The sequence below is a fragment of the Narcine bancroftii genome, chromosome 7 (assembly GCF_036971445.1).
Source record: "Narcine bancroftii isolate sNarBan1 chromosome 7, sNarBan1.hap1, whole genome shotgun sequence".
Taxonomy (NCBI): Eukaryota; Metazoa; Chordata; class Chondrichthyes; order Torpediniformes; family Narcinidae; genus Narcine; species Narcine bancroftii.
This window is the reverse complement of record NC_091475.1, coordinates 178,815,882-178,841,368: the sequence shown is the minus strand read 5'-3', so window position 1 is coordinate 178,841,368 and position 25,487 is coordinate 178,815,882. Positions and strand designations below refer to the sequence as shown.

General features: G+C 41.6%; 1 protein-coding gene across 2 annotated transcripts in view; it reads right to left on the bottom strand.

Moving 5' to 3' along the window:
- Positions 1-25,487, bottom strand: part of pan3 (poly(A) specific ribonuclease subunit PAN3) — a 186,892-nt gene that overhangs the window by 3,130 nt on the left and 158,275 nt on the right. For both annotated transcript variants that reach the window (XM_069891523.1, XM_069891525.1), the window contains exons 14-17: positions 21,904-22,043; positions 12,478-12,607; positions 7,253-7,317; positions 80-218 (exon numbers count right to left, since the gene is read on the bottom strand). In XM_069891523.1, the coding sequence (XP_069747624.1) occupies positions 80-218; positions 7,253-7,317; positions 12,478-12,607; positions 21,904-22,043 (474 nt within the window). The remainder of the gene's footprint in view (positions 1-79; positions 219-7,252; positions 7,318-12,477; positions 12,608-21,903; positions 22,044-25,487) is intronic.

Below are 25,487 nucleotides of genomic sequence, written 5' to 3'. Positions count from 1 at the left end.
TCGTACATGATTGTGTTAACGATATTCCCAAAGTAAGGAGGGCAGGGTCCACTATATGATAAATACAGTTATCCATTACCTTGTTCAAACAGGAGACAATGTGACTGAGATCAATCCATGGAGTACCTGCTTCAGTCAACTGGTGGAAAAGATGATCTCTAAACAGTTTTAGCAGATATCGGTCACCTGTTTCTGACCACGTAGGATCTTTTTGGAATCTAGCAAAACAATATGCATGACAAAGTACCAAGTCTATTTAATAACTATTCTAATGTTTCCAAAAACAGAATAGTACATAATTTAACAATTTGTTTAACATAGGCAGCACATTATTGAATAATTTGCTGAACTACAATCGTATAATGAAAAAAAGATACATTTCACCTTAGAACCATAAAACACCAAAGCACAGAAACAGGTTTTTCGCTCTTTTAGCTGGTGTTGAACTAATGTTCCACCTAGTCCTACTGACCTGCATGCAGACCATATTCGCTCCATACCCTTCTCATCCATGCAGCTGTCCAAATTTTTCCTAAATGTCAATATTGTGCCTGCATTCACAACTTCAGCTGGCAGCTCATTCCACACTCCCACTACTTTGTGTGTGAAGTTCCCCCTAACGTTTACTTTAAACTTTCCCCAATCACCCTTAACCCATGTCCTCTAGTTTTAATCTCACCTAACCTCAGTGGAAAAAAGCCTGCTTGTAATTTACTCTTTCTATACTCCTCAATTTTCTAAACCTTAATTTAATCTCTTCTTACTCTTCTATGCCCCAGGCAATAAAGTACTAACCTGTTTAACATTTCCCTGTAACTCATTTATTCAAATCTATGTGACATCCTTGTAAATCTCCTCTGCACTCTTTCAATCTTATTCATATCCTTTCTGTAGTCAGGCAACAAAAATTGCACATAAAACTCCAAATTTGGCTTCATCAATGTCTTCTAAAACTTCACCATAACATCCGAACTCACATACTGAATACTTCAATTTATGAAAGCCAATGTGCTAAAAGCTCTCTTTACAACTCTATCTATCTGTGATGGCACTTTGAAGGAATTATGCATCTACGTTCCCAGATCCTTCTGTTCTATTGCACTCCCCAGGGAGTTAGGTCATTCGTCTGAGTGCTATTAGCACCATGTAACCCAGTACTACCTGTCGTGTGGTCGGCGACTAAACCGGCTCCCCCATCAGGCTTGCCTGGTGCGGAGAGTGGCAAGACACCCTGCAGGATGAAAAACAAGACCTGTCAAAGGGCGGATGAACCCTCATAGGGTCAACAGCCATCTAGCAAACACATGCCGTGAAGCATGAAAAGGGCATCCCTTGCGTTGAGGCTTGTTCTGGCCATTCATTGCAACAGAACTTCTCGCAGCCGCCTTTGACATCACCATGCCGCTGAACCCAGGAGGGAATGTCGAGAGGGTGGGTCTGGACCTGTGCAACCTCTAATCACCTAAATCCATTTACACATACACTGTTCTTTCTGAGGAGTGGGGTATCCTCATATCAAACCCCATAAACTGACAGAAAGGAACCATTGTAATCCTATGGGATGGATAAGCAGAAGAAGAAGACTGTTTATCATGTATGTCCTACCTTGGCTTGTCTTTCCAAAATTTAACACCTCATATTAAATTCCATTTGCCATTTTGTAGCTTATTTTTCCAGCTGGTCCAGATCCCTCCGCAAACTTTGAAAACCCTCCTCGCTGTTCACAACGTCTCCAATCTTTGCATCCTCTGCAAACATGCTGATTCAATTGACCACATCATCATCCAGATCATGGATATAGATGACAACAACACCGATCCTTGAGGCAGACCACTGGTTACAGGCCTCCAGTCAGAGAGGCGATCATCCACTACGACGCTCGTCCACTACGACGCTCGTCCACTACGACGCTCGTCCACTACGACGCTCGTCCACTACGACGCTCGTCCACTACGACGCTCGTCCACTACGACGCTCGTCCACTACGACGCTCGTCCACTACGACGCTCGTCCACTACGACGCTCGTCCACTACGACGCTCGTCCACTACGACGCTCGTCCACTACGACGCTCGTCCACTACGACTCTCTGGCTTCTCTTGAAAAGTCAATGTCCAATCTAATTTACTACCTCATCATAAGGATCAAGTGACTGAACCTTCCTGACTGACCTCATGTAGGCAATATCCATGGGCTTTCCTTCATCAACTTTTCTGGTGATCTTCTTGGAAAAACTAAGATTGATTAAGCGCAACCCAACACTCACAATGCCATGTTAATTATACCTAATCAGATCCTATCTATCCAATCTTTTAGAATGCCTATTCTTTCCCAAATTATTTTTAGAGTATTTTTTTAAACAATAGAACATGAGCTACCTTCAATCCTCTGCCATTACATACGTGGTTAAGCATATGTTAAATATTTCTCCCAGGGCCCCTGCAATTTCTACACTAGCCTACCTCAAGGTCCGAGGTAGGCCCTAGGGATTTATTCACTCTTGTTTGCTTAAGACAGCAAGCACCTCCTCCTTTTTAATCCATAACTTCATTGCTTGTTTACTCACTTCCATAGACTCATTGTCAGTTTCCTGAGTGAAAACATGCAAAAAGCTCCAAGATCTTCACCATATCTCTGACTCCATACATAGCCAACCACTCTCATCTCCAAGAGCACCAATTCTGTCCCTTACTAACCTTTTGCTCTTAACATAAATGTGAAAGCCCTTAGGATTTTCCCGCATCTTGTCTGCCAAAGGAACCTTTTGTCTTCTTTTAGGCATCTTGATTTCTAAGTTTTTTAATACTCCTCAAGTATCTCATTTACTCCTAGTTGCCAAAAGCTATGACACAACATGCTATTCGTTTTAACCAGATCGCCAATATCCTTTAAGAACCAAGGCTCCCTATCCCTATTAACTTTGCCTTTAATCCTGACAGGAATGTACAAACTTTTCTCAAAGTGAAATTCAAAAACAAATAGAAATCGTTATTTTAAGCATCAAGCTCATAGTACTTTACTCATACTGATATACTGCAATATCTTCATCACCAAATATTAAAAATATGCAGTTCTTCTGGTGTGAGCAAGCTTAGAGAACTGATTATTAAGAATCTATTGAAATGATTTGCAATGCTTTTAAAGCAATGAAACTAACATTTGTTTTACATAAAAATAAGTAAATGGGAAAATAAATTGGTTAAGATGGATTTAACATTACCTATCTACTTATCACAATTAAAAAAATGAACTAAAAATATAGCAATTAAAAATTAGTTTGCATTAACACCACTGAAAAATAAAATAATTCAATTTATTCTTTTAAACTTTTTCAAAATTTACATTCAAATGGAAAGGATAGTTGGAAAAGAATTTGTGCTCCTGGGCATTATTGTTCCCTACAGAAATTGCCACTTATTTTGTATTGCACTGACTTAAAAAGTATGGTTGGAAAAATATGATATTTAATAGTCTTTCAAAAAATATTTATAATAAATAGGATCAAAGCATCATGTCAAACATTTTGTTTCCCTATAACTAAACATATTAAGATAACATTACCTTCAGTGGCATTTGCTACTTTGAATGTCTCTTCTCATTAATGCATTTTTGTTTTCAAAAACCCTAGAGTAGCAAGTTTGATCATATTTCCAAATTACTTATCTTTGGTAAAATCCTCTTCATTCCCTTGCAAGGCTTTAGATTGATTCAGCCAAGAGTATCATTGAGGTAGTGTATTACCATATATTTTCTTGGGGTCTAATTATTTTTTGCACATTTACTGACCTTCCTTCATTCTTTTTCATTGGATCAGCAGGTGGCAAAGTTTACAATTACAAAGTTAGAGAAATCTCAAGAATCTTAACCAAAATGTTAGCATTTTGAGACAGAAAAAGGACTAAAAATTTGACCTTATTGGGATGTCATAAATACATTGCAGTACATGAGTATCTTAAACATACACAAGTACAACTCTGACTATCTGAAATTGGATTCTCTGAAATCCTCACTTATCCAATTTAAAAAAAGAATTCTGATAAATGAGTATATCTGAAACAAATCAGAAATTCTCATTTATCTGAATTTTTTGGGAGCTGAGCTGACCTTACAGGTTCAAAAAAAATTCACGACATGAAATTAGAACAATTGTCCTCGTTTCAGGTAACTCTCTTTCCATTTCTTCTTTACCTTCCCCTATTGACTTTTCTCTCCAACTCTCCTTCTCAAACTGTGTGCCAGTGTTTCCCAGCTGTAAGTGGTCAGAAGAATCCTTTCTCCAGGCATCATCAAGGAGTGCGGCCTCCCGGGCAAGATTGGGTCCTTGGGCTCAGTGGCTTTCCCTCCTATCCACCTTTCCTCCCTCCTTTCTCGGCACAGCGGAGCTTCCGGCGCTGACTGTAAACCCTCCTCTTGGCCTGCTACTGCACACCCGACTCAGAGTCGGGACTCAGGCTTCGCCATCGTGAGCTCTGATGACTGGGGAGACAGGAGGCCTGCTGACTCACCAGTGAGTGTTCCACCGGCCTGGGAAGCCTCCCCGAGGCCGTGTCAGGGATCGGCGGCAGTGCTGGGGATCGGTAGCTGCATTGCGGCCAGCATTTTGTTGGTGAGTATTAAACAATTATTTTATTGCTTAAAAAGCCTTTCCTTGTTTATTAAACATTGATACAAGTGATTTACTGTTGCTACTGGGCTGTTTTTAAAAAAAAAAGACCAGTTATCCGAAAAAAAAAAGTTTATCGGACATAGGCCTGGTCCCAAACATTCTGGATATGGAGTTGCACAGTACCTTAAACATAGACTCTGCGGTTTTGCAAATAAATGCAAAAATGTCTTTGCATATATTAAGAGATCAGGATGCTTCAAAAAGAGACTGAGAATTTTTCACATCAATGAAACAAGTAAAAGATTGTACTTGAAACAATGCAACGTGCCTCAATAGAGCACCAAAATGGCAGTCCAGATTTAGGAACATAGGAAATAGGAACAGGAGTAGGCCAAAAATGGCCCATCGAGCCTGCTCCGCCATTCAATGCGATCATGGCTGATCTAATTTATGACCTAACTCCACCTACCTGCCTTCTCCCCATATCCCCTAATTCCTCTATCATGTAAAAGTAATCAAACTATCATTTGTGCTGTGACATCCAGGACAGGGCTTATATTCATAATTTTCTGATACCCAACTGGTAATTTCATCCTGAATGAGTCTTAAAATATTAATTCCATGCTTGAAATTTCTTGTAGCCCATTTTTGGTTCTTCCAACAATGCCTGAACTAAATGGGGTCAAGAGTTGACTAAAATTATGTTTTAGGCTATGGAGTAAAGTGGTAAGCAATCATCATCTATCTACAGCCAACGTGCTATGAGTGGGTACAACCCAGGCTGCTTTGATTTATGCCATGCCTTCTTTAGATCAAGTTGCTCTGCCGTGTTGAGCGAAGAGACACCACCTGGAAGGGCGATCCACTCTGTTATTTCATGCATAAATTGTGCATAAAAAGTATATTTTGCCTCTTTGGAAGGATTTGCTCCCATTTCATGCTGCAAGAGTGCACTGGGCACTCATGAATGACAATGACTTAAACTGACCTGAGGAAGGAAGCATTCGAGTTTGGAGAAAGTTGGAAGTAAAATGAGGATTGCAGCAGCAGATGAACAGGTAAAAACAGCTGAAGTTATAATTATGATGCAGGAGGCGCTCACTGGCTCATCAGATGCCTGCACATCGCTAAAGGGATAATTGTTGCAACCCAGCTCACAAAATGGCCGGTGAATGAGTCAATCGCGAGGGCCTCGCAGGGACCAATGGCTGTTGTCCCGCGTGACCTCCTGCATGACAACACAGTGGGGAAATGCCGGCCAGTTGGAGGCTGGTGCTGCGATGACGTCACTCCTGTCATCAGAGGCAGGGAGTGAATTTAAACAGAGCTGGCAGAGCAATAAATCAGTCTTCAACCTCGACTTGACTGTGTGTGCGTCATTCCTACTCTACACTTCGTGTAGCACGCACGCTACATAATCCTACTTTTTAGTTCTTGCTCTGTAGTTTTGGAGGTTGTAGTACATACACCTTCAGAGTGAAGGTTGTTGAGAGTTCCTACCACCAAGGACTCCAGGCCTCCTCCACTCAGAATAAAAAAAACGTTTTCCCTATTTCTGCTCAAACCTTTTGAACAATTACCTTTTTATGTGCTTCCTTACTTTACTGAGTGCAATAGATCAATCCTATTTCCTTTTTTAAACGTTCATAATTTTCTAATCTTCAACTAATTTTTCTTCAGCTTCTGCAAATAAATCCCAGCTTTATCAATAAGTTGCCAGTCCAAATCATACCTTGCAATCTCCTGAATAGTCTCTCTAGTACAATAATACCTGTCCATAAGATGATGGCCAGAACATTATGCAGGAAAAATACGCTAAAAGTGGTTTCAACCTTTCTTAATATGATCAAAGTTATGAAGTAAAATTCTGTGCAGAGTGAATGATTTAGCTCAACTTAAAACATTGGTTGGAAATTTTAAAATTTTTTTATGGTTTATAATCATGTTTGTTTTCCAATCTCTGACTCTACATTTCTGCTCCCTTTATAAACATCCCATGTGTTTGATCTTTTGATTGAAGAGTCACTATTTTCTATTATTTTCAATTACATATAATGTATTTGCTGCTCAAATGCAGATCAAGTTTGATTATTTGGCTAACTTTGGTCATTCAAAATGGTCTTTCTCTAGGTAAGATTCTATTTATGGATGGAGAAGATGGGCAAGGATGCATGAGTTGGGGCTTGGAGGAAGCTCTCAGGAGGGGGTAGTATAAATCTCACTGCCCAGCTCTCTCCCCACAGCCCCGTATCAATTCCCACACTGATCCCACTGCCGTGTCAGTCCCCACATTGATCCGACTGCCCCGCTCTTCCTCCACATTGATCATATTGCCTTTTTTTCAGCTTACGATGGGAGTACTGGAACGTAATCCCATCGTAAGTTGAGGATTACCCGTATTGTAATACTGTTTTTCTTGCAATAAATAAAAAAAATTATTTAATTCCACTGCTCTTAATTACTAAGCCAACCCATTGTGATTTGTTAGAATCATACAACTTGATTAACTGAGTTTTCAGTGGAGTCTTGGCCCTAGGTTAAATAAGAGTAATATTGAGAATAGAAAAAAGTGAAAAGGGAGGACAGAGAAAGGACCATTAACCCTGCACCCTCATTTCTTTTGAGAGTTTCTGTAAGTAAAACTTACTCTGGCCTCTCATTGATTGTTCCCAGTTTTGCTAGCAGTCTAAAAAGCCTTCCATTCTGCACCTCCTGCAAGAGAGAAAAATCAAAAAGATTAAACAGAACCTAATTAATCTCTATCTTAAACATGATTATCTTAAAAGTTAAGATGTAGATGGCTTTGATTGAAGTACTTTGATTGAAGTACGTTCAGCTATTCATACATATTAGAGCATTTTGTGAAAGCCATTTAAAGGTTAACCATAAAAATAAGACAAAAATACAACACAGTTAGGGTAGCGGTCAGTGCAAAACTATTACAGCGCCAGTGACCTGGGTTTGAAAATGGCAGTGTCTTTAAGGAGTTTGTATGTTCTTCCTGTGTTTGTATGTGTTTCCTCCCACCCTTATAAATGTACTGAAGTCATCGGTTAATTGGGGTACTTGAGCACCACAGGCTTGTGGGCCGGTTGGGCCCATTATCATGCTGTATGTCTAAATTAAAATACCATATTGCTCTCTACACTATTTTGCAGGTGAAAGAGACTGTGTATATCACACCTCATCCCAAACCATCCCCTATGTTACAGGATCAACTCCCTCCATCCAGGTAGAAACTAAAACATTTGACACTTTAATGTTGCTTGATTTCTATCTTAAATGGTCCAATTTAAACCTCAAAATGATAATACCTTGCAGATCATAGAAAAGATTAATTATATTTAAATAAATTAAAATGAATAACAGCATACTGAAGGTGTCAAAGTAAAATGATACTGGCACAAAAAGATGGCAAAACTTGAAATTGTTTCCCAGAATCTTACAGCTCAAGGATAGGGTTTTCAGTCCACTTAGTCCATGTCAACCATCAAGCATTTATTACACAAGAACCATTGAATCATAGAACACCATAGCGTGGACACAGGGGCTTCAGCTATCTAATCTGTGGCAAACAGGCTAAGGTAGTCTATTCTACCTAGACGAATCGACCTGCATCCGGACCAGTGGCCTCCATATTCCTCCCATCCATGTATCTATCCAATCTTCTCTTAAATGTTGAAATTGAGCTTGCATCCACCACCTCCGCTGACAGCTCGTTCCATATTCTTACCACCCTGACTGAGAGAAGTTCTCCCTACGTTCCCCTTAAACTTTTCACAATGCACCAGTAGCTCTCTTACCCAACCTCAGTGGAGAAAGCATCTTTGCATTTACACATTTTTTTTATATAGACATGCAGCACAGTAACAGGCTCTACCAGTCCACAATCTTGTGCTGCCAAAATACCCCAATTAACCTAAAACCCCTGTACATTTTGAGGATTAGGAGGAAACCCACACAGATATAGGGAGAATGTTCAAACTACAGACAAACTACAGACAATTCCAACTTGGGACTCTGGCACTGTGTAATGGAATATCCATTTCTTCTTTACCTTCCCCTATTGACTTTTCTCTCCCGCTCTCCCTCACAAACTGCATGCCACGTCTCCCATCCACAGCAGTCCAAAGAATGCCTTGTCCTGGTGTCATCAATGAGAGTGGCCTCCTTGGGCTCAATGGTGTTCCCTCCCTCCTCTCTCCTTTCTCACACATTCTCTCCCTCCCTCTCCCTTTCCTTCCCTCCCTCCTCAGCAAATGTAGCTCCTGATGCCAAAGCCTCCCCTTGGCCTACTGCCGCACACACACACACCAGACTCCCCAGTGTGGAGGATTCAGAGCTCCAGTGACTGGAGAGGCAGGAGCCAGCCGATTTGCCAGCGAGTGTTCCATCAGCTCGAGAAGCCTCCCCGAGCAGCAGCGTTGTGGCCAGCATTTTCTTTTGGCGAGAATTAAACTACTTTAATGCTTAAAAACCCTTCCCTTGTTGCTTGTTGTTATTTAAACATTAATATGTGATTTGCAGTTGCTACTGGGCTGTTTTTTAAAAAATTACCAGTTCTCCAAAAAACACATTTAACTAACATGGGACGGTCCCAACCATTTTGGATAATCAGAGTTGTACTGTACTTTATAAAGGCCAATATGGCAAAAGCTTTCATTACAACCCTATCTACCTGTGATGCCACTTTCAGTATTCCCAGATCCCTCAGTTTTGTTGCACCCCTCAATTCCCAACCAACTTAACAAGTCCTACCCTGGTTCGTCCACCTGAAGTGCAACACCTCAAATTTTGCCAAATTAAATTCCAAATGCCATTTTTTGGCTCATTTTTCCAGCTGGTCCAGATTCCACTGCAGGTTTGAAAATCTTTCTCGCTGTCCACTAGACCTCCAATCTTAGTGTCATCTACAAACTTGCCACATTATCACCCAAATCATTGATATGGATGATAAACAATAATGGACCCAACACCAATCTGAGGCACACCAGTATTTACAGTCAGAAAGGCAATCCTCCACCTGTGTCAAAGACCTTACAGGCAACATCCACTGCCTTTCCTTCATCAACTTTCCAGGTAACCTCAAAACTCCCTAAGGTTGGTTAGGTGTGACCAACCATGCTTAAAACCATACTGAATATCCCTAATAAGTCATAGTATATACAGTCTCTTTGGAATCCTTCCAACAATTTATCCACTAGCTGATGTCAGACTCATGAGCCTATAATTTCCTGGATTATCCTTAGACCTTTTCTTAAACAACTGAACAACCCTCTGGCACCTCACCCATAGCCAAGGACATTTTAAATGCCTCTGCTAGGACTCCTGCAATTTCTACGTGAGCCTCCTTCAAGGAAATACCTTGCTAGATCCTGGGAATTTATCCATAGGATTTACATTTACCTTGTTTGCCAGAGCAACTTCATGCCTTCTTTTAGCCCTCTGATATTTTCTTGCTTTTTTAAAAAAATACTCAAGTATTTGTTCTTTACAGCCTATGCCCATTATGTACCTCCTCCTTCTTCTTAACCAGGGCCTTTATATCTTTCAAAAACCAAGGGCTTTGCCTTTCATTTTAACAGGGACATACAAACTCAAAATTTCACTTTTGAAGACCTCCCATTTACCAAGCACATTTTTTCCAGAAACCAACCTGTCCCAATCCACAGATGTTGCCAGATCCTTTTGATTCCATCAAAATTGGCCTTTCTCCAATTTAACATCTCAACCAGAGGACAAGACCTTTCCCTTTTCACTAATCCTACTACTCTTCCCATGTGCACCTCAACTGCCCTCAGATTCTACCATTCACTCGGCGCAATTTATATTGGTCAATTAACCTACCTAGCAGTATTTTCCTCGGTATGTGGTCATTATTGAAACCCACACTCTCACAGAATGTACATGCAAACTCCATTCAGATACCAGCAGAGGTCAGGATTGAACTGTGTGGTGGCAGCTCTATTAGCTGTACCACTGTATTGTTCCTTTCTCATTCAATTTTTTTTTCACTCTGCAACAAACAATGAATAGTTACCCTGAATATGTTTCCCCACAATCTTATTAAGATTTACACCAAATTGCCTGCAGATTCGATGATTAAAGAACACAAAGATTTGTTTTTAGCAGAAGAAAGCACCATCACACAAGTATTTATACCCAAAATTTGCACAACTATCTTTGTTGAGAAGCAAGGAAGGTGAAAGTCCAGGCAAGCAGGAAGCTCTAAGGCCAGAGGTGCTGACTTGTGTGACTAACTTCTGTTACCAGGGTCAAAGACATACCTAAGTGGAACAGAACATTGAAAAAGGAGAATAAGCAGCTATAGGTTGTAGTCCATATTGGAAGGAAGGGAATGAGGTCCTGCATAGAGAATTTAGGAAGTTAGATTAAAAGATGAAAAGCCTAATCTTGAAGGCTGTAATCCCTGGGCCATGTGTTAGTGATATTCAGGAAGGATTTTTTGAAACAATATGTAGATATTCCAAGTAGGGATGGGATGGCCTTTATTTTTCTTTATATATACACACATGTTAAAAAAAAATTGTAAAACAGTTGGTGAATGCACACCATACCATCTTTTACTTAAATGAATCAATGGATACAAAATGAATTTAGTGGCAGTGAGTTAAAGATCAGCCTGGATCTTACTAAATAACAGGAACTAATGGGACAGATAATCCTGCTATTTATTATGCTCTTAATACCAATGCAATGTTTCAGTGGAATAATATTCTGAAGAGAATGATTATTGCACTAATTCGATATTGAGGGAAGCTGAGCTTAGAAGGCAGAAGGGAAACCTGATGTAAGTATATAAAATCATAAGGGTTATAGACTAGGTGAATGGTCTTTTTCCCCAGGAAGAAGAATTCAAACTGGGGAGAGTGAGAAAGGAATCTGAGGGTCAATTCTTTAACCAAACAGAGGTTGGTGGGTTTATAAAATGACCAGGCAGAGAAATCTGTGGAGGCAGGTATAATTTAAACATTTAAAAGAAATTTAGATATATACTTGAATAGGAAAGGTTCAGAGGGATGAACCAAATGCCGACAAATGGGACTAGATCAGATGGACATCCTGGTCAGCATGGATGAGCTGGGCTGAAGGGGCTATTTCCATGCTCTACAACTTGGAAGAGAGAGAAATGTTGCAATATTTTCTATTTGTTTTTTTGCTGTCAGTTCTTCATAGATTTTAAAACCATGTCTACAGTTAATTTTCTGATCATCTAGACTAAATTATAGGGCTGAAAAACGATACATTTGCTAATAAATTGGGCTGAAATTGAGCAACTTGTGGTTCAGCAAAAGCTACTCTGAATATCAAACAATACCTTTGAAATGCTAAAACAATTATCAGTGTTGCAAGCTGCTTTACACCTAAGCAAATACATTTCACATGGTATTCCACAGAAAACTTTTGCAAAAGAGTTGATTATTGAGATTGCTGGAAAGTTTCCAATCCTTGCCAAATCAGTGAGAGTGAAGAGATGCAATGTATCGAATCAAAAATGAGAATTAATTGTCGCTGAAATAGGCGTTGAAGCTAGGACTTGTATACAAATTGAATTCAGGTTACCTGTTGTAAAACATTTCCTCTTCAAACAAAGGGAAGAACAGTTAACAAAAACAAAAAGTACCAAATCCGGTTTATTTAGAGGGCGAGAAAGAACAGAGATTACTTGCAACATGAGTGTAGCAAGGACAAAGGAAAGTTATTTCAGGGATAACATTTCATTCAAATACTTGATATGCTTTCATATAAAAACAAATTTAGTGACGTATACAATGTACACTTTTAACAACACCACAATATGAAATGAGGTAACTCAGCATATGGTGTAAATGCATCAAATTTAATATTTACCTTCATCAGATCATCTTCTATTACATCATTTCTCATCTGTGCTGCATCCAATTGTGTGTAAAACCGTGCACCGATCATTGGCATAATATCATTTACGCTGCGCAACCGGTTTTGATCAGTCAACAAATACCTAGAATTTAAAAAAGCAGTAAATAAAGATAACATATTCTAATAAATTGTGCATGCCACATTCTATAGCAGTACACAAAAGATGGAAATTTTCAGCAGGCCACACAGGATCTATAGAAAGCACAAGGAGCAAAGAGGGGCTCAGGCCCAAAAACGGCAACTGCCTTGTGCTTTCCATAGATGCTGCGTGACCTGCCCAGTACCTACCTCCTGCACTTTTATGTTCTGCTTTAGTAGCCAGCATCTGCAGATTTCACGTTTACCTTTATAGTTTTACTCATTTTGTTTCAGAAAATGCCAGCTTCTCTCTAGGTAATGCCCAAAAGCAGAACGAAATGCAGCAGCACCAGTTAAATAGTTGAGAGGAAGGCCTAAAAATGAGAGCAGGAATAGCAATATCTACGAGATGGTTGAGAGCAAGTTATAAAAGAAGTATTGCCTTGAGGCAGCAGTGATACCGACAACATCCGTGGAATTGTCAGGGAGAGTGGCAAGTCCAAGAGGTGTAAGAGAGACTGGTAATACCAATGAAATTGGTGAGAGCAAATTAGAAAAGTGCAACATGGTCATTTTGAGAGGGGCTGACTAGTTAAGGTCAAAGTGTGGATTTTGGTGAGTGTCTGGATTCAGTAAATAAAGAGAGGCTAGGTAAGGTTTGGTTTTATAATACACAAAAATGCTAGAGAAAGGCAATCAACATTTTGGACCTGAGCTCTTTGTCCAGAATCTGGAAAAACAAGTACCTGTAGATGCCTGAATACAAAAGTGGTGGATGGGGGTGGGTGGGGGAAGGAGGACAGGAGAGGAAGGAGGATGGGAAGGGGGAGTACAGGCTAACATGTATGTGGTAATAGGTGGGTGGGTAGAAGAGAAAGAAGCTGAGGAGATACAGAGGGAGAGGACAAACTAAGGAAAAAAAAGATTTTGTTGTCTTCACTTAGTAGAAAGAATGGAGATATAGACTGTGGAATCTAGGGCTGCATACGTACCTCCTGCTGGATACAGGAGATTATCAACATTATCGATGTCCCTGGTGATGATATCTGCAAGAAATATATCCCAGCTGCAGCTTCTGCCAGACTGTGTACACCAGATGGAGCACCAGCTAGACTGTGCATTAACTGAGATGCAGAAAACTATATTAGGTTGTGATTTGGTCAGTTGATCAGAAAGGGATAAACTGGGAAAGCAGTGAAGACAAGCCGGTAGTGCAAGAGTCCTTCTTCCCACAGGCAGTGAGAATGCCGAATGACCATCTGAGACGGTCATATTCATGAAACAATATTATTTATTTGTAGAGATGAAAATCTTGTATGCATATGTATTACTTGTCTGTATGTGTGTTATGTCTAGTTGTACATTTGAGCATTTTGCACTGAGGACCGGAAACACTGTTTTGCCTGCAACCGCTGCAACCGTGTCTGCCTGTCCCGCATCGGACTTGTCAGCCACAAACGAGCCTGCAGCTGACGTGGACTTTTACCCCCTCCATAAATCTTCGTTCGCGAAGCCAAGCCAAAGATAAGAAGAAGATTTGTACAATAAACTTGACTTAACTATGGTCATTTCCCTCTCAAACAAACATATGGATGATATTGGGGGAGGATAGCCTCTCAGAGGAAAGCAGCAGCAGCACCCTATTTTGTGACACCATGGTTGACTCACCATGGTATGAACAAGGATGTGATGTTGAGGCTTTATAAGGCACTGGTTTGACCTCATTTGGAGTATTGTGAGCAGTTTTGACCTCCTCATTTAAGAAAGGAGGTGCTGACAATGGAGAGGATTCAGATGATGATTCCAGGAATGAAAAACTCATCGTATGAGGAATGTTTGATGGCTCTTGGCCTATACTCATTAGAATTTAGGAGAATGAGAAGGAATCTCATTTAAAATTTTTAAATGTTGAAACACACAAACAGTAGACGCAGCAGGTTGTTTCCCATGGTGGGTGAGTCCAGGCAAGAGGGTACAACTTCAGTATTGAAGGGCATTCACTTAGAACAGAATTGTGGAGGAATTCCTTTAGCTCGAGGGTGGTGAATCTGTGGAATTTATTGTCATAATTGTGGAGGCCAAGCCATTGGGTATACAGGCAGTCCCCAGGTTAAATACAAGTTCCATTACCTAGGTCTGTCTTTAACTAGAATTTGTATTTAAGTCGGAACAAGTACATACGGTCCTTATTTAGCGTAAGTTAGTTAAATGTTTATCTTACTATATAGCATATTTAGTAATATATTTTACCTTCCAATGCATATAAAACACTTCCCAATACTAAAAACATTTTAAACATAATACAGTACATAATAATGCAGTACTGTACATAGCAAATCTAAGATTGATCTCTAAGCAAACATTATAGATTTATAGCCAGTCTTTGACTACCATTTCAAGGTCATAAAGTAAAAATAATAAATTACATCAATTTTATTGGCAAATAAGCACCCACTTCATATGTCATCAAATGTTGGAAGCTACTGTATAAAGGATTACTTTGGCAAGGAGGTGGGGGGGGGGAAGAAAGGGAGTATATATGGATCATATTCTGTTTAGTATTCACTATATTAAAAAAACCAATCCAAGGATCAAACAGAAGTGAACCCTTGGAAGTTACTAGATGGCAGCAAATATTCTTGGAATGCCACACTGGTAGCAGAAGAAAACCACAAGAAACATTTAAAATTCAAGATGCATCAGGAAATACTATCACTCCGAGTTTAGTTTTAACAATGCTAGTTTGGAGTACATGTTCTCATCTCTCATAAAGGTGCTAGCTACCAAATTAGCAGATAAGAGTTTTGTTTGGGTGATTTACAACATGGAAAACTGGAGCTAATTTTTCTGTCTGATTCAGGCTATTCAGAATCTGGTTGGGGGGGGGGGGGTGGGTAGGTTGTAGTGGAGGGAATCAAACAGAGTGGCGGCCACGTCAGAGCAAGTAGGATCACAACATTGGAGTGGAGTGGTGGCCGGGATGCATCAGAGAGGGGTAAGGGGGTGGAGACAGACAGAACCACAGCAGGTGGGAAGGAGGAGGGGGGTTTGGAGACGGGCAGGACCGCAGCGTGAGGAGGGGTGGGGGGGGGGGGGAGAAAACACCATGTTGGAGTGAGCAGAGGTGGGTGGGGAAGGTGCCACTTTTGAATTTAAATTATACTCAATCATGCTTGAACCGGAAGTTGACAGCATTTTACTTCCAGTTGGCTAGCCGGTTCATAATTACAGGTTGTTCATAAATTGGAGAGTGCCCAGCCAGATGACATTAACGTTGACTTTAACACTGCTTTCTGCTAATCTTGCTCACCTCTTTTCTCTCCCCCTCTCCAGTTCTCTTCTCCCTGCCTTTACCAACCACCCCCTTCCCAAAATCCTTTCATACCTTAATGAAGGGCTCAAGCCCGAAACATCAATTATGTATTTTAACTTTGCTACATAAAGGACACTGTTTGACCTGCTAAGTTTCTCCAGTATTTTGTGTTTTTACTTCAACCATGGTGTCAACAGATTTTTGATTGCCTGAGATGGAATGCAATTTGTTAAGTGTACCAAAAGTTTTGAGAGCCTGTACTTGACCTCATTTTAGAAAATGTAACTGGGAAGGCAGTCTGGGGAGAGGAATAAAGGTGGTCCTCATGTTTAGGTCACGCCATGGGAGAAGGCCAATTTCGACAGCAAGAGAGAGGCCTCGGGGACAGTGCTTGCCAAGGTCAAGTAAGAATATTTTAAGAAAGTGAAGAAGAGTTCAGATACATGTTGCAGTAAGGATGAAAGGAAAAGTGGTTTAATTGGGAAATAGTGGATGACAAAAGTATTTTGATCAAGAATAAAAAGAAAGCAAGTCAGGTACAGGCAACGATAATCAAACAAGTCTACTGTGGAATATGGAAGGTTGTAGGAATTACTTAAGGAGGAAGTCAGGATGACAAAAGAAAGGCCATGATGAAATATTATTGGTAGATAAAATTGAACAGAATCCCAATGAATTCTATTGGTATATTAGTAGAGAGAATTTTGTAAAGGATGATAAGAATAATCTATGCAAGGAGCCAGGTATATGAACAAAGACTTTTAGGAAGTCAAAAAGGAACAAGACAAAGATAAATGGGAAGATATTAAGGAACTTTTGAGGAAAGTAGACTTAGGGGTCCAAATACATAGTTCCTTGAAAGTGACAACACTGATCCAATAGGATGGTGAGAGAATGGGACGTAAAATATAAGAGTTGTAATTTATTGTGGCAGTTTTGATTGCCACACCATAAGAAGGAAGGATAAAGAAGGAATGATTGTGTTGGAAAGAGTGCAGAGGATATTCCGCTGGACGTTGCTTCAATTGGAGGACACTGGGCAGCTTGGTCTTGTTTTCCCCTGGAGTGAAGGAGGCTGAGGGATAACCTGACAGATATATATAAGATTATGAAAGGCATAGAAAGAGTAGTCAAAATCTTTTTCTCATGACAAAAACAAGACGTCATCGTTTGAAGGAGAGTCAAAGGAGTTTTAAAGTGGATCTGCTGGGGTTTTTTTTTTGCACAGTGGTTGATATCTGGAAAACGCCGCTAGAGAAAGTGATGGAATTGTATCCAATAAATCATTATTATGTTTAAGAGACATTTAGACAGACACTGGAATATGCAAGGCATGAAAGAATACGCCTAATGTGGGAAAACAGAATTAGTGTTGGTGAGCAAAAGGGTTGACATCAATACAGTGAGCTGAAGGGGCCTATTTCTGTGCTGTACGACTTTGAGACTCTTCTTTCTGATCAGTAATTGGTTAAGCTTTTCGAAATTATTTCCCACCAACAATAAATGTGTCTGGCTAGGAGTAGAGTCATGTTGTCCTGAGAATATGGTACTCTGAAATGACTGCTTCCATTTTCTTTCAGAACAAAATCTTTGTGCTTTATGGAATGTTGCCTATTTTCAGAACAAAATTTCTTGCATCAGACTTCAAAGTGTTCAGTGAATCTCAATCATTCTTTCTTTGTTGAACACACTTCCTTCCATTTCATGATTTTTTTGTCACAGATTCTTTTAAACTGCTATTGAATTTGTTTTGCCTTCTGTGATGATGTAATGGGGGGAGGGGGGTGTATTATACTGACTGCTTGCTATTGGTTATGGCTGTAGAGATACTCCACCCTACTGGTATAACAGATGGAGATACTTTCCCATTGGCCAGTTTAGTGGTGGTTATAGTCTGTTAATAAAAGCCCAGTATTAGTATAACACTTGTCTGGTCCATGTCTATGGCATATCAATTTTATTAACAGACTATAGCCACCACTAAACTGGCCATGGAAAGCATCTCCATCTGTTATACCAGTAGGGTGGAGTATCTCTACAGCCATAGCCAATAGCAAACAGTCAGTATAATACACCCCACCCCCCCATTACATCATCACACCTACTTATTTAATTGTCTCTGTTTTCCAGAGATTTGGTAGATCGTGGGTGGATTATGCACAAAATTTGTACCTTAGAAGAGATGCTGAACAGCTTGTAGTACACAAGCGTTCCACAGATCATTCTCTTCACATATACACATGTTTTGATAGTTCATGAGTGAGTTGGGTGTGAAATTGTGAAGCTGCACAGGGCTACAAATCATCTTCATATTAATATTCCCTTGTAGCGGCCCGCGCGCGGAGACAGACTAGCCCACAAAATGGCTGACAAATGTGGTGACTGCACGGACCTGGGGGGGGGGGGGGGGACACTGGCCATGGTCACAGTGACCTCTGCACAGTGGGAAGATGGGGAACTCTGGCCAATCCAAAGCCAGCGCTCCGATGACGCAGGGCCCTGATGTCAGCACCAGGGGCCCATAAAAGTGCGATGTCCAGAGCAATAAATCACTCTCGTCTTTCAAGGCTTTGGTGTGTGTATTGTTCTTCTCCACGCTTGCATAGCATGAATGCTACATTGGTGACCCTGACAGGTCCAACCGGCAGTTGGACCTGAAGATCATGGATCAAGCAGAGCTAGCGACCCACGGTCTCTCTCAGGCTCCCAACATTTTGGATGTCGCAGCCACACGTGTGGTTTGAGCAGGCCGAGGCTCAGTTCCAGCTTTGCTGCATTATTGCTGATGGCATCCACTACTCTATGTCGTGAGCGCCCTCGATCATAACACAGCGGCAAGGGTCGTAGATTTCCTATGGCAGCCTCTGGAGCAAGGCAAATACACAGCCCTCAAAGAACTACTAATATCACACTTGCGGGTTTTCTTGGTACGAGTGTGCTGCCTGATTGCTGTATACAGACGGATTGGAGAACTGGGCCCCATCCGCCCTAATGAGCAAGATGCTTGCTCTAACCAAGGGCCTCAAGTCTTGCCTGCTCTCTGAGCAAATCTTTCTGGAGCAGCTGTCTGAAGATGTAGGACTCTTGCTGACTTCAGTGACCATCAAGGAGCTGGGGATCATGTGGCGCTCCGACAGTCCCTGGGCCTCTCCCTCCTCATGGTGCCCAAATCAGCAGGGGCTTGGAGATAATAAGACTACCACTGCCTCAACGAGGCCACCACACTTGATAGATATCCCGGGCCCCACATCCAAGACTTTGCCACCAACCTGCATGTGGCACGTGTGTTCTCCAAGGTGGACCTCATCCAGGGGTACCACCAAATCCCCGTTCACCCCAGGATGTCCCCAAGACTGCAATCATAACCCCCCTTTGGCTTATTTGAATTTCTCTGCATACCCTTCAGTTTAAAGAACACAGCACAAACTTATCAGCAGCTGATGGACAGAGTGGGCCGGGACTTTCCATTTGCATTCATCTATTTGGACAATATTCTCATTACCAGGCCCAGCAGCAAGGATCACACCACCCACCTGAGACAACTGTGCACCTGCTTGAATGGGCTTGGGTTGACTCTCAACCCTGTTAAGTGCCAGTTCGATCTGGACATTATCGATTTCCAGGGGCACATTGGTCATGCTGACCAATGTAACCCTCCTGGTCCACCCCAGACCGGAAGCACCTAACTACCTTAACTGTTGATGGTTCCAGCATAGTGGTAGGGGGCATACTAGAACAATGTAGGGGGCATGCTAGAACAACCCATCGAGGACCAGTGGCAACCCCTGGCCTTTCTCAGCAGGCACATCCACCCCCAGAACTCAAATTATCGCTTTCGACTGAGAGCTGTTAGTGCTGTACCTGGTGGTAAGACATTTCTGTTACCTTCTTGGAAAGCCGGTATTTTAGGGTGCTCACTGATCACAAGCCACTGACTTTTGCCTTCCATAAGGTATGGGAACCCTGGTTGGACTGACAACAGAGACACTTGTCCTACATGTCCGAGTTTAACACAGACATTCAACATATCGCGAGGAAAAACAACAAGGTAGCCGACAATCTGTCACGTCCGCGATTGAATCGATATTTGCCCTGTCCCAAAGGGTCGATTATATGGCAGCAGCAGGACCCTGAGATCCATGCTTATAGGACAGCCGTCTCCAATCTTAGGGTGGAGGACATCCCCATGAGTCCAGGTAACCTGACACTGCTGTGCGACATTTCTACTGGTAGCCCCCACTCCATTGTTCTGGCTGCATGAAGGTGCAAGGCCATCCACAACCTGGTGCACCCTGCCATCTGCGCCACGGTCAAAATGGTGGCCAGCAGGTTTGTCTGTCATGACCTCTGTAAACATGTCTGCCAATGGGCCAAGACCTGCACAAATTTTCAGTCCTCCAAAATGTAGGTTCACATGAGAGTGCCCACACAGACTTTTGAGCCGGCACGGTGCAGGTTCAGCCAAGTACACATTGACATAGTGGGGCTGTTACCAGTTTCCCGTGGGGTGAGATATCGCTTGACCATGGTTGACTGCTCAATGAGGTGGCCAGAGGCGGACCCCTAGCTGATACCACCACAGAAACTCATTTACACATGGGTGTCCCGATTCGGGGTCCCTGAGAACCTCACCTCAGGTAGGGCAGCACAATTCACCTCCGGGCTCTGGGCAGTGCTGACTAATTTTCTGGAGATGGAGCTCCACCACACCTTGGCGTATCACTTGCAGGCCAATGGGTTGGTGGAGCGCATCCACAGGCACCTCAAGGCAGCCTTGATGGCCTGGCTCAAGGGTCCCAACTGAGTGGACGAACTGCCTTAGGTCCTGTTGGGAATTTATACTGCATCGAACGAAGACTTTAATGCTTTGGCGGTGAAGATAAATGCCAGGAAGACCCCATAGAGACCCTCGAGAACTTGCAGCGAAAACTGGGGTCCTTGGTCCTGCTGCAATCCCCGCCTTACGGCCAGCCCAAGCACAGCATCCCAAAGGACTTAAAGACTTGTCAGCACATGTTGATGAGGAGGGGTGCACACAGACCACCCTTACAACAACCCTATGAGGGGTCCTACGTGGTCATTAGAGACAATGGCTCCACTTTTATCCTCGACATCGGCAGTAAGGAGGAACATTTACCATCGACCGCCTGAAACCGGCATATCTGGACTGTAACGAGCAGGTCTCCACTCCTCCCTCACGATGCAGGGACAGGCCACCTAAGGCTACAGACAATGGCCCAATTGCTGGTTCGGTGGGCGGGGGGGTGTTTCATGTAGCAGACCGCATGCGGAGACACGGAACGGTCTGCAAAATGGCCAACAAACTCGGCGACTGCGCAGACCCGGGGGTGACACCTGCCATCGTCCCAGGAGTTGGGGAACTCTGACAGGAATGCCGGCCAATCCAAGGCCTGCGCTCCAATTAAGCAGGGCCCTGACATCAGCACCAGGGCGATGGCCAAAGCAAAAATCACTTGTCTTTCAAGGCTTTGGTGTGCGAGTCGTTCTTACCAAAGCTCGCATAGTGTGTATGCTACACCCTATTATTTATAATCTTATTCTGCATGACACCAAGAACTACAGAGCTGCTTGCTTTACCTTCAATTACCATTCAGTTAGTAGTACTGGTTCTTTAAAAATACTATTCAACTGTCTGCCAACTTTAAATAAATCTCTCTTCAAGTAAATCAGAAATTAATATTTTTAGCTTGCAATTAAGAGAAAATTATCACCAGTACTTGAAATTATAGAAATTAACAGATATGGAAACAAAGATATTCTTACTCTCCTATGCAGCTTTTTTTGTGATCTAAACTATGCATTTCTCCTTTTTCCTGTCCATGAGATGAGACACAATGTCAGCTGTACATATGCAGGAAGAAAACAAGATGTTGGCAGAACATACAACCACAGCTTAGCATATTTCAATCAAAACAGAAACTTACAGATTATTCTTAATTAAGGAACAAATGTGTCATGTAACTTACAAAATTAGGTTTTTCAGGTCTGAAGAATAATTAAGTGACACCAAATCCATAGCCTTTTGAATATTCTCTCGCTGGATTCCTGCCACAGAGTTGCATGCCAAGGCCAAAACAACTTTTCCTAGAGATATCAGATCAGCTTGCTGTTATAAGAATAAAAATTGAGAATTAAAAATGCATCCTGCATACACATCTACTGTTTTTAGGATTTACCTATTTTATAATATATTGTATTTGAATTGTTTTTCAATCTCTCATTGCTGCAGTCAGAGGTTCCCACCGGCTTCAAAAGGGCATGAATCATACTGGTGCCTAAGAGCAGCGAGCTGCCTTGATGCCTATCGCCCAGCAACACTCACATCTACTGTGATGAAATGCTTTGAGAGGTTGGTCATGGCCAGAATTAAATTGTTACCATGTAAAGATCTGTACCCACTGCAATTTGCCTACTGTCAAAATCACTCTACAGCAAATGCAATATCACTGGCTATCAACTCAGCTCTGGATCACCTAGATAACAGTAACACGCAAATCAGGCTACTCTTCATCGATTACAATACAGCTTTCAACACCATCCTACCCTCAGCACTGATCAACAATCTCAAAACCTGGGTCTCTGCAACTGGATCCTTGACTTCTTCATCGAAAGACCATGGTCATTATGAATTGCAAACAACATCTCCTCCTCACTGACAATCAACACAGGTGCACCTCAAGGATGTGTGCTTAGCCCACTGCTCTATACCCATGTCTGTGTAGCTAGGCACAAATCAAATTTCATCTACAAATTTGCTGATGACACATCTTGGAAAAAAGGGAACCTCTTGGATAAAGCGATCATAGTAAGATTGAATTTCTCATACAGATGATCTAAAACTAGTGATCTATGCTTGAACAGGGGAGACTACAACAGTATGAGGAGGAAATGGTCAGCGTGGGCTGGGAGCACAGGCTAGTTTGCAGAACAGTTGAAATACAGTGGAAGACTTTCAAAGAGATTTTTCACAGTGCTCAACAAAAATATATTACTGTTAAAATAAGGGCAGTAAGAGAGGGAGGAGCCACCCTTGGTTAACTAAAGAAATAAAGGAAAGTATAAAATTAAAAACACATGTACAAAGTAGCCAAGAGAGTGGGAAACTGAAAGATTGGGAAAACTTCAAAATGCGACAAAGGACAATTAAATGAGAAATAAGGAAAGGATTATGAAGGTAAATTAGCACAAAAGATAAAAACATAGCAAAAAATTTTATAAATATATAAAACAGAAGAGGGTGGTTAGAGTTAACATAGGTCCCTTGGAAGATGAGAAAGGGAAATTGATAATGAGTAATGAGGAAATGGCCGAGGCATTGAAGAGATATTTTGAGTCAGTCTTCACGTGGAAGATACATCCAGCATGCCAAAGAGTGGTGATAGGGATGTGAAAGGAGGTGAGGGCCTCAATAAAATTATTGTTACAAAAAAGATAGGGATGAGCAAACTAATGGGACTGAAAGCAGACAAATCCCCTGGTCCTGATGGGATGCATCCCAGAGTACTGAAGGAAATGGTGGGCGTTATAATTGATGCCTTGGTAGTCATTTACCAAAATTCACTAGATTCTGGGCAGGTCCTGGCAGATTGGAAGACAGCAAATGTCACACCACTTTTTAAAATAGGATGTAGCCAGATGACAGTTAAATATTGGCCAGTTAGCTTAATGTCTGTAATCGGGAAAATGCCTGAAGCTGTCATTAAGGATGAAATAGCGAGACATTTAGAATGAAGGATTCCATCAAGCAGATGCAGCATGGATTCAGAAAGGGGATGTCTTGTTTGACAAATTTGCTAGAGTTCTTTGAGGACATAATGGGTGAGGTAGATAGAGGGGAACAGGTTGATGTTGTATATTTGCATTTCCATAAGGTGTTTGGTAAGGTGCCACACAAGAGACTTATCAGTAAGATACAGATGAATGGAGTTGGGAGAAGTGTATTGAGATGGATTGAGGATTGGTTAACTGACAGAAGGCAGAGAGTTGGGATAAATGGGTGTTTTTCTGATTGGCAGCCAGTGGTAAGTGGGGGGCCGCAGGGGTCAGTGCTGGACCCGCAGCTGTTCACCATTTACATTGATGATTTGGAAGAGGGGACAGAGTGTAGTGTAGCCAAGTTTGTGGATGATACTAAATTGAGTGGAAAAGCAAATTGTACAGAGGATGTGGAGAGGCTATGGAAGAATATAGTTAAGTTGGGTGAGTGGGCGAAGGTCTGGCAGATGGAGTACAATGTTAGTAAATGCGAGGTAATTCACTTTGGTAGGAAAAATAGAAGAGCAGATTATTATTTAAATGGCGAAAAACTGCAGCATGCTGTAGCGCATGAATCGCAAAAAAGTTGAGTTGCAGGTACAACAGATTATTAAGAAGGCAAATAGAATGTGGCGCTTCATCGCTAGAGGAATTGAATTCAAGAGTAGGGAGGTCATGCTGCAATTGTACAAGGTACTGGTGAGGCTGCACCTGGAGTACTGTGTGCAGTTCTGGTCTCCATACATGAGTAAAGATATACTGGCCCTGGAGGCAGTCCAGAGGAGGTTCACAAGGTTGATTCTGGAGATGAGGGGGTTGACCTACGAGGACGGACTATATCGTCTGGGATTATACTCACTCAAATTCTGAAGAATTAGAGGAAATCTTATAGAAACACAAAATTATGAAAGGGATAGATAAGATAGAAGCAGGATAATTGTTTTCAGTGGTAGGTTAAACAAGAACTAGGGGACACAGCCTCAAGATTCAGGCGAGTAGATTTAAGACGGAGATGAGGAAAAACTATTTTTCCCAGAGAGTTGTGAATCTGTGGAATTCTTTGTCCAGTGAAGCAGTTGAGGCTACTTCATTAAACTTATTTAAGGTTCAGTTGGATAGATTTTTACATAAAAAAGGAATTAAGGGATATAGGGAAAGGGTAGGTAGGTGGAGTTGAATCAATGATCAGATCAAATGACAGAGCAAGCTTGGTGGGCCGGATAGCCTACTCCTGCTCCTACTTCTTACGTTTTTATGACACGGCAGTCATCAGCAGAAGGAAGTACACAGGAGGGAGATAGATCAGCTAGTTTAGTGCAACAACAACCTTGCACTCAACATTACCAAAACAAAGAAGCTGATTGTGGATTTCAGAGAGGGGGGGGACAAAATCAGAAGAACACAAACCAGTCCTAATCATGAGTTCAGCAGTAGAAAGGATTAAGAACAAAATTCCTGGGTTGTCAACATCTCTGAAGATCTGTCCTGGGGCCTCCATGTCGATTCAATCATGAAGTAGACTCACCAGCGGCTATACTTTGTGAGGAGTTTGAAGAGATTTAGTATGTCACCAAAAACATTTGCAAATTTCTACAGGTGTACCCTGGATAGCATTCTGACTTGTTTCATCACTCTCTGGATTGGAGGTATCAATGCACAGGACACGAAAAGACAACAGAGAGTTGTGAACTCAGCCACTCCCATTGTGGATACCAGTCTTCAATTCATCAAGGACATCTATAGGATTTTTAATTTTAATTTAGACATACAGCACGGCAATAGGTGACTTCGTCTC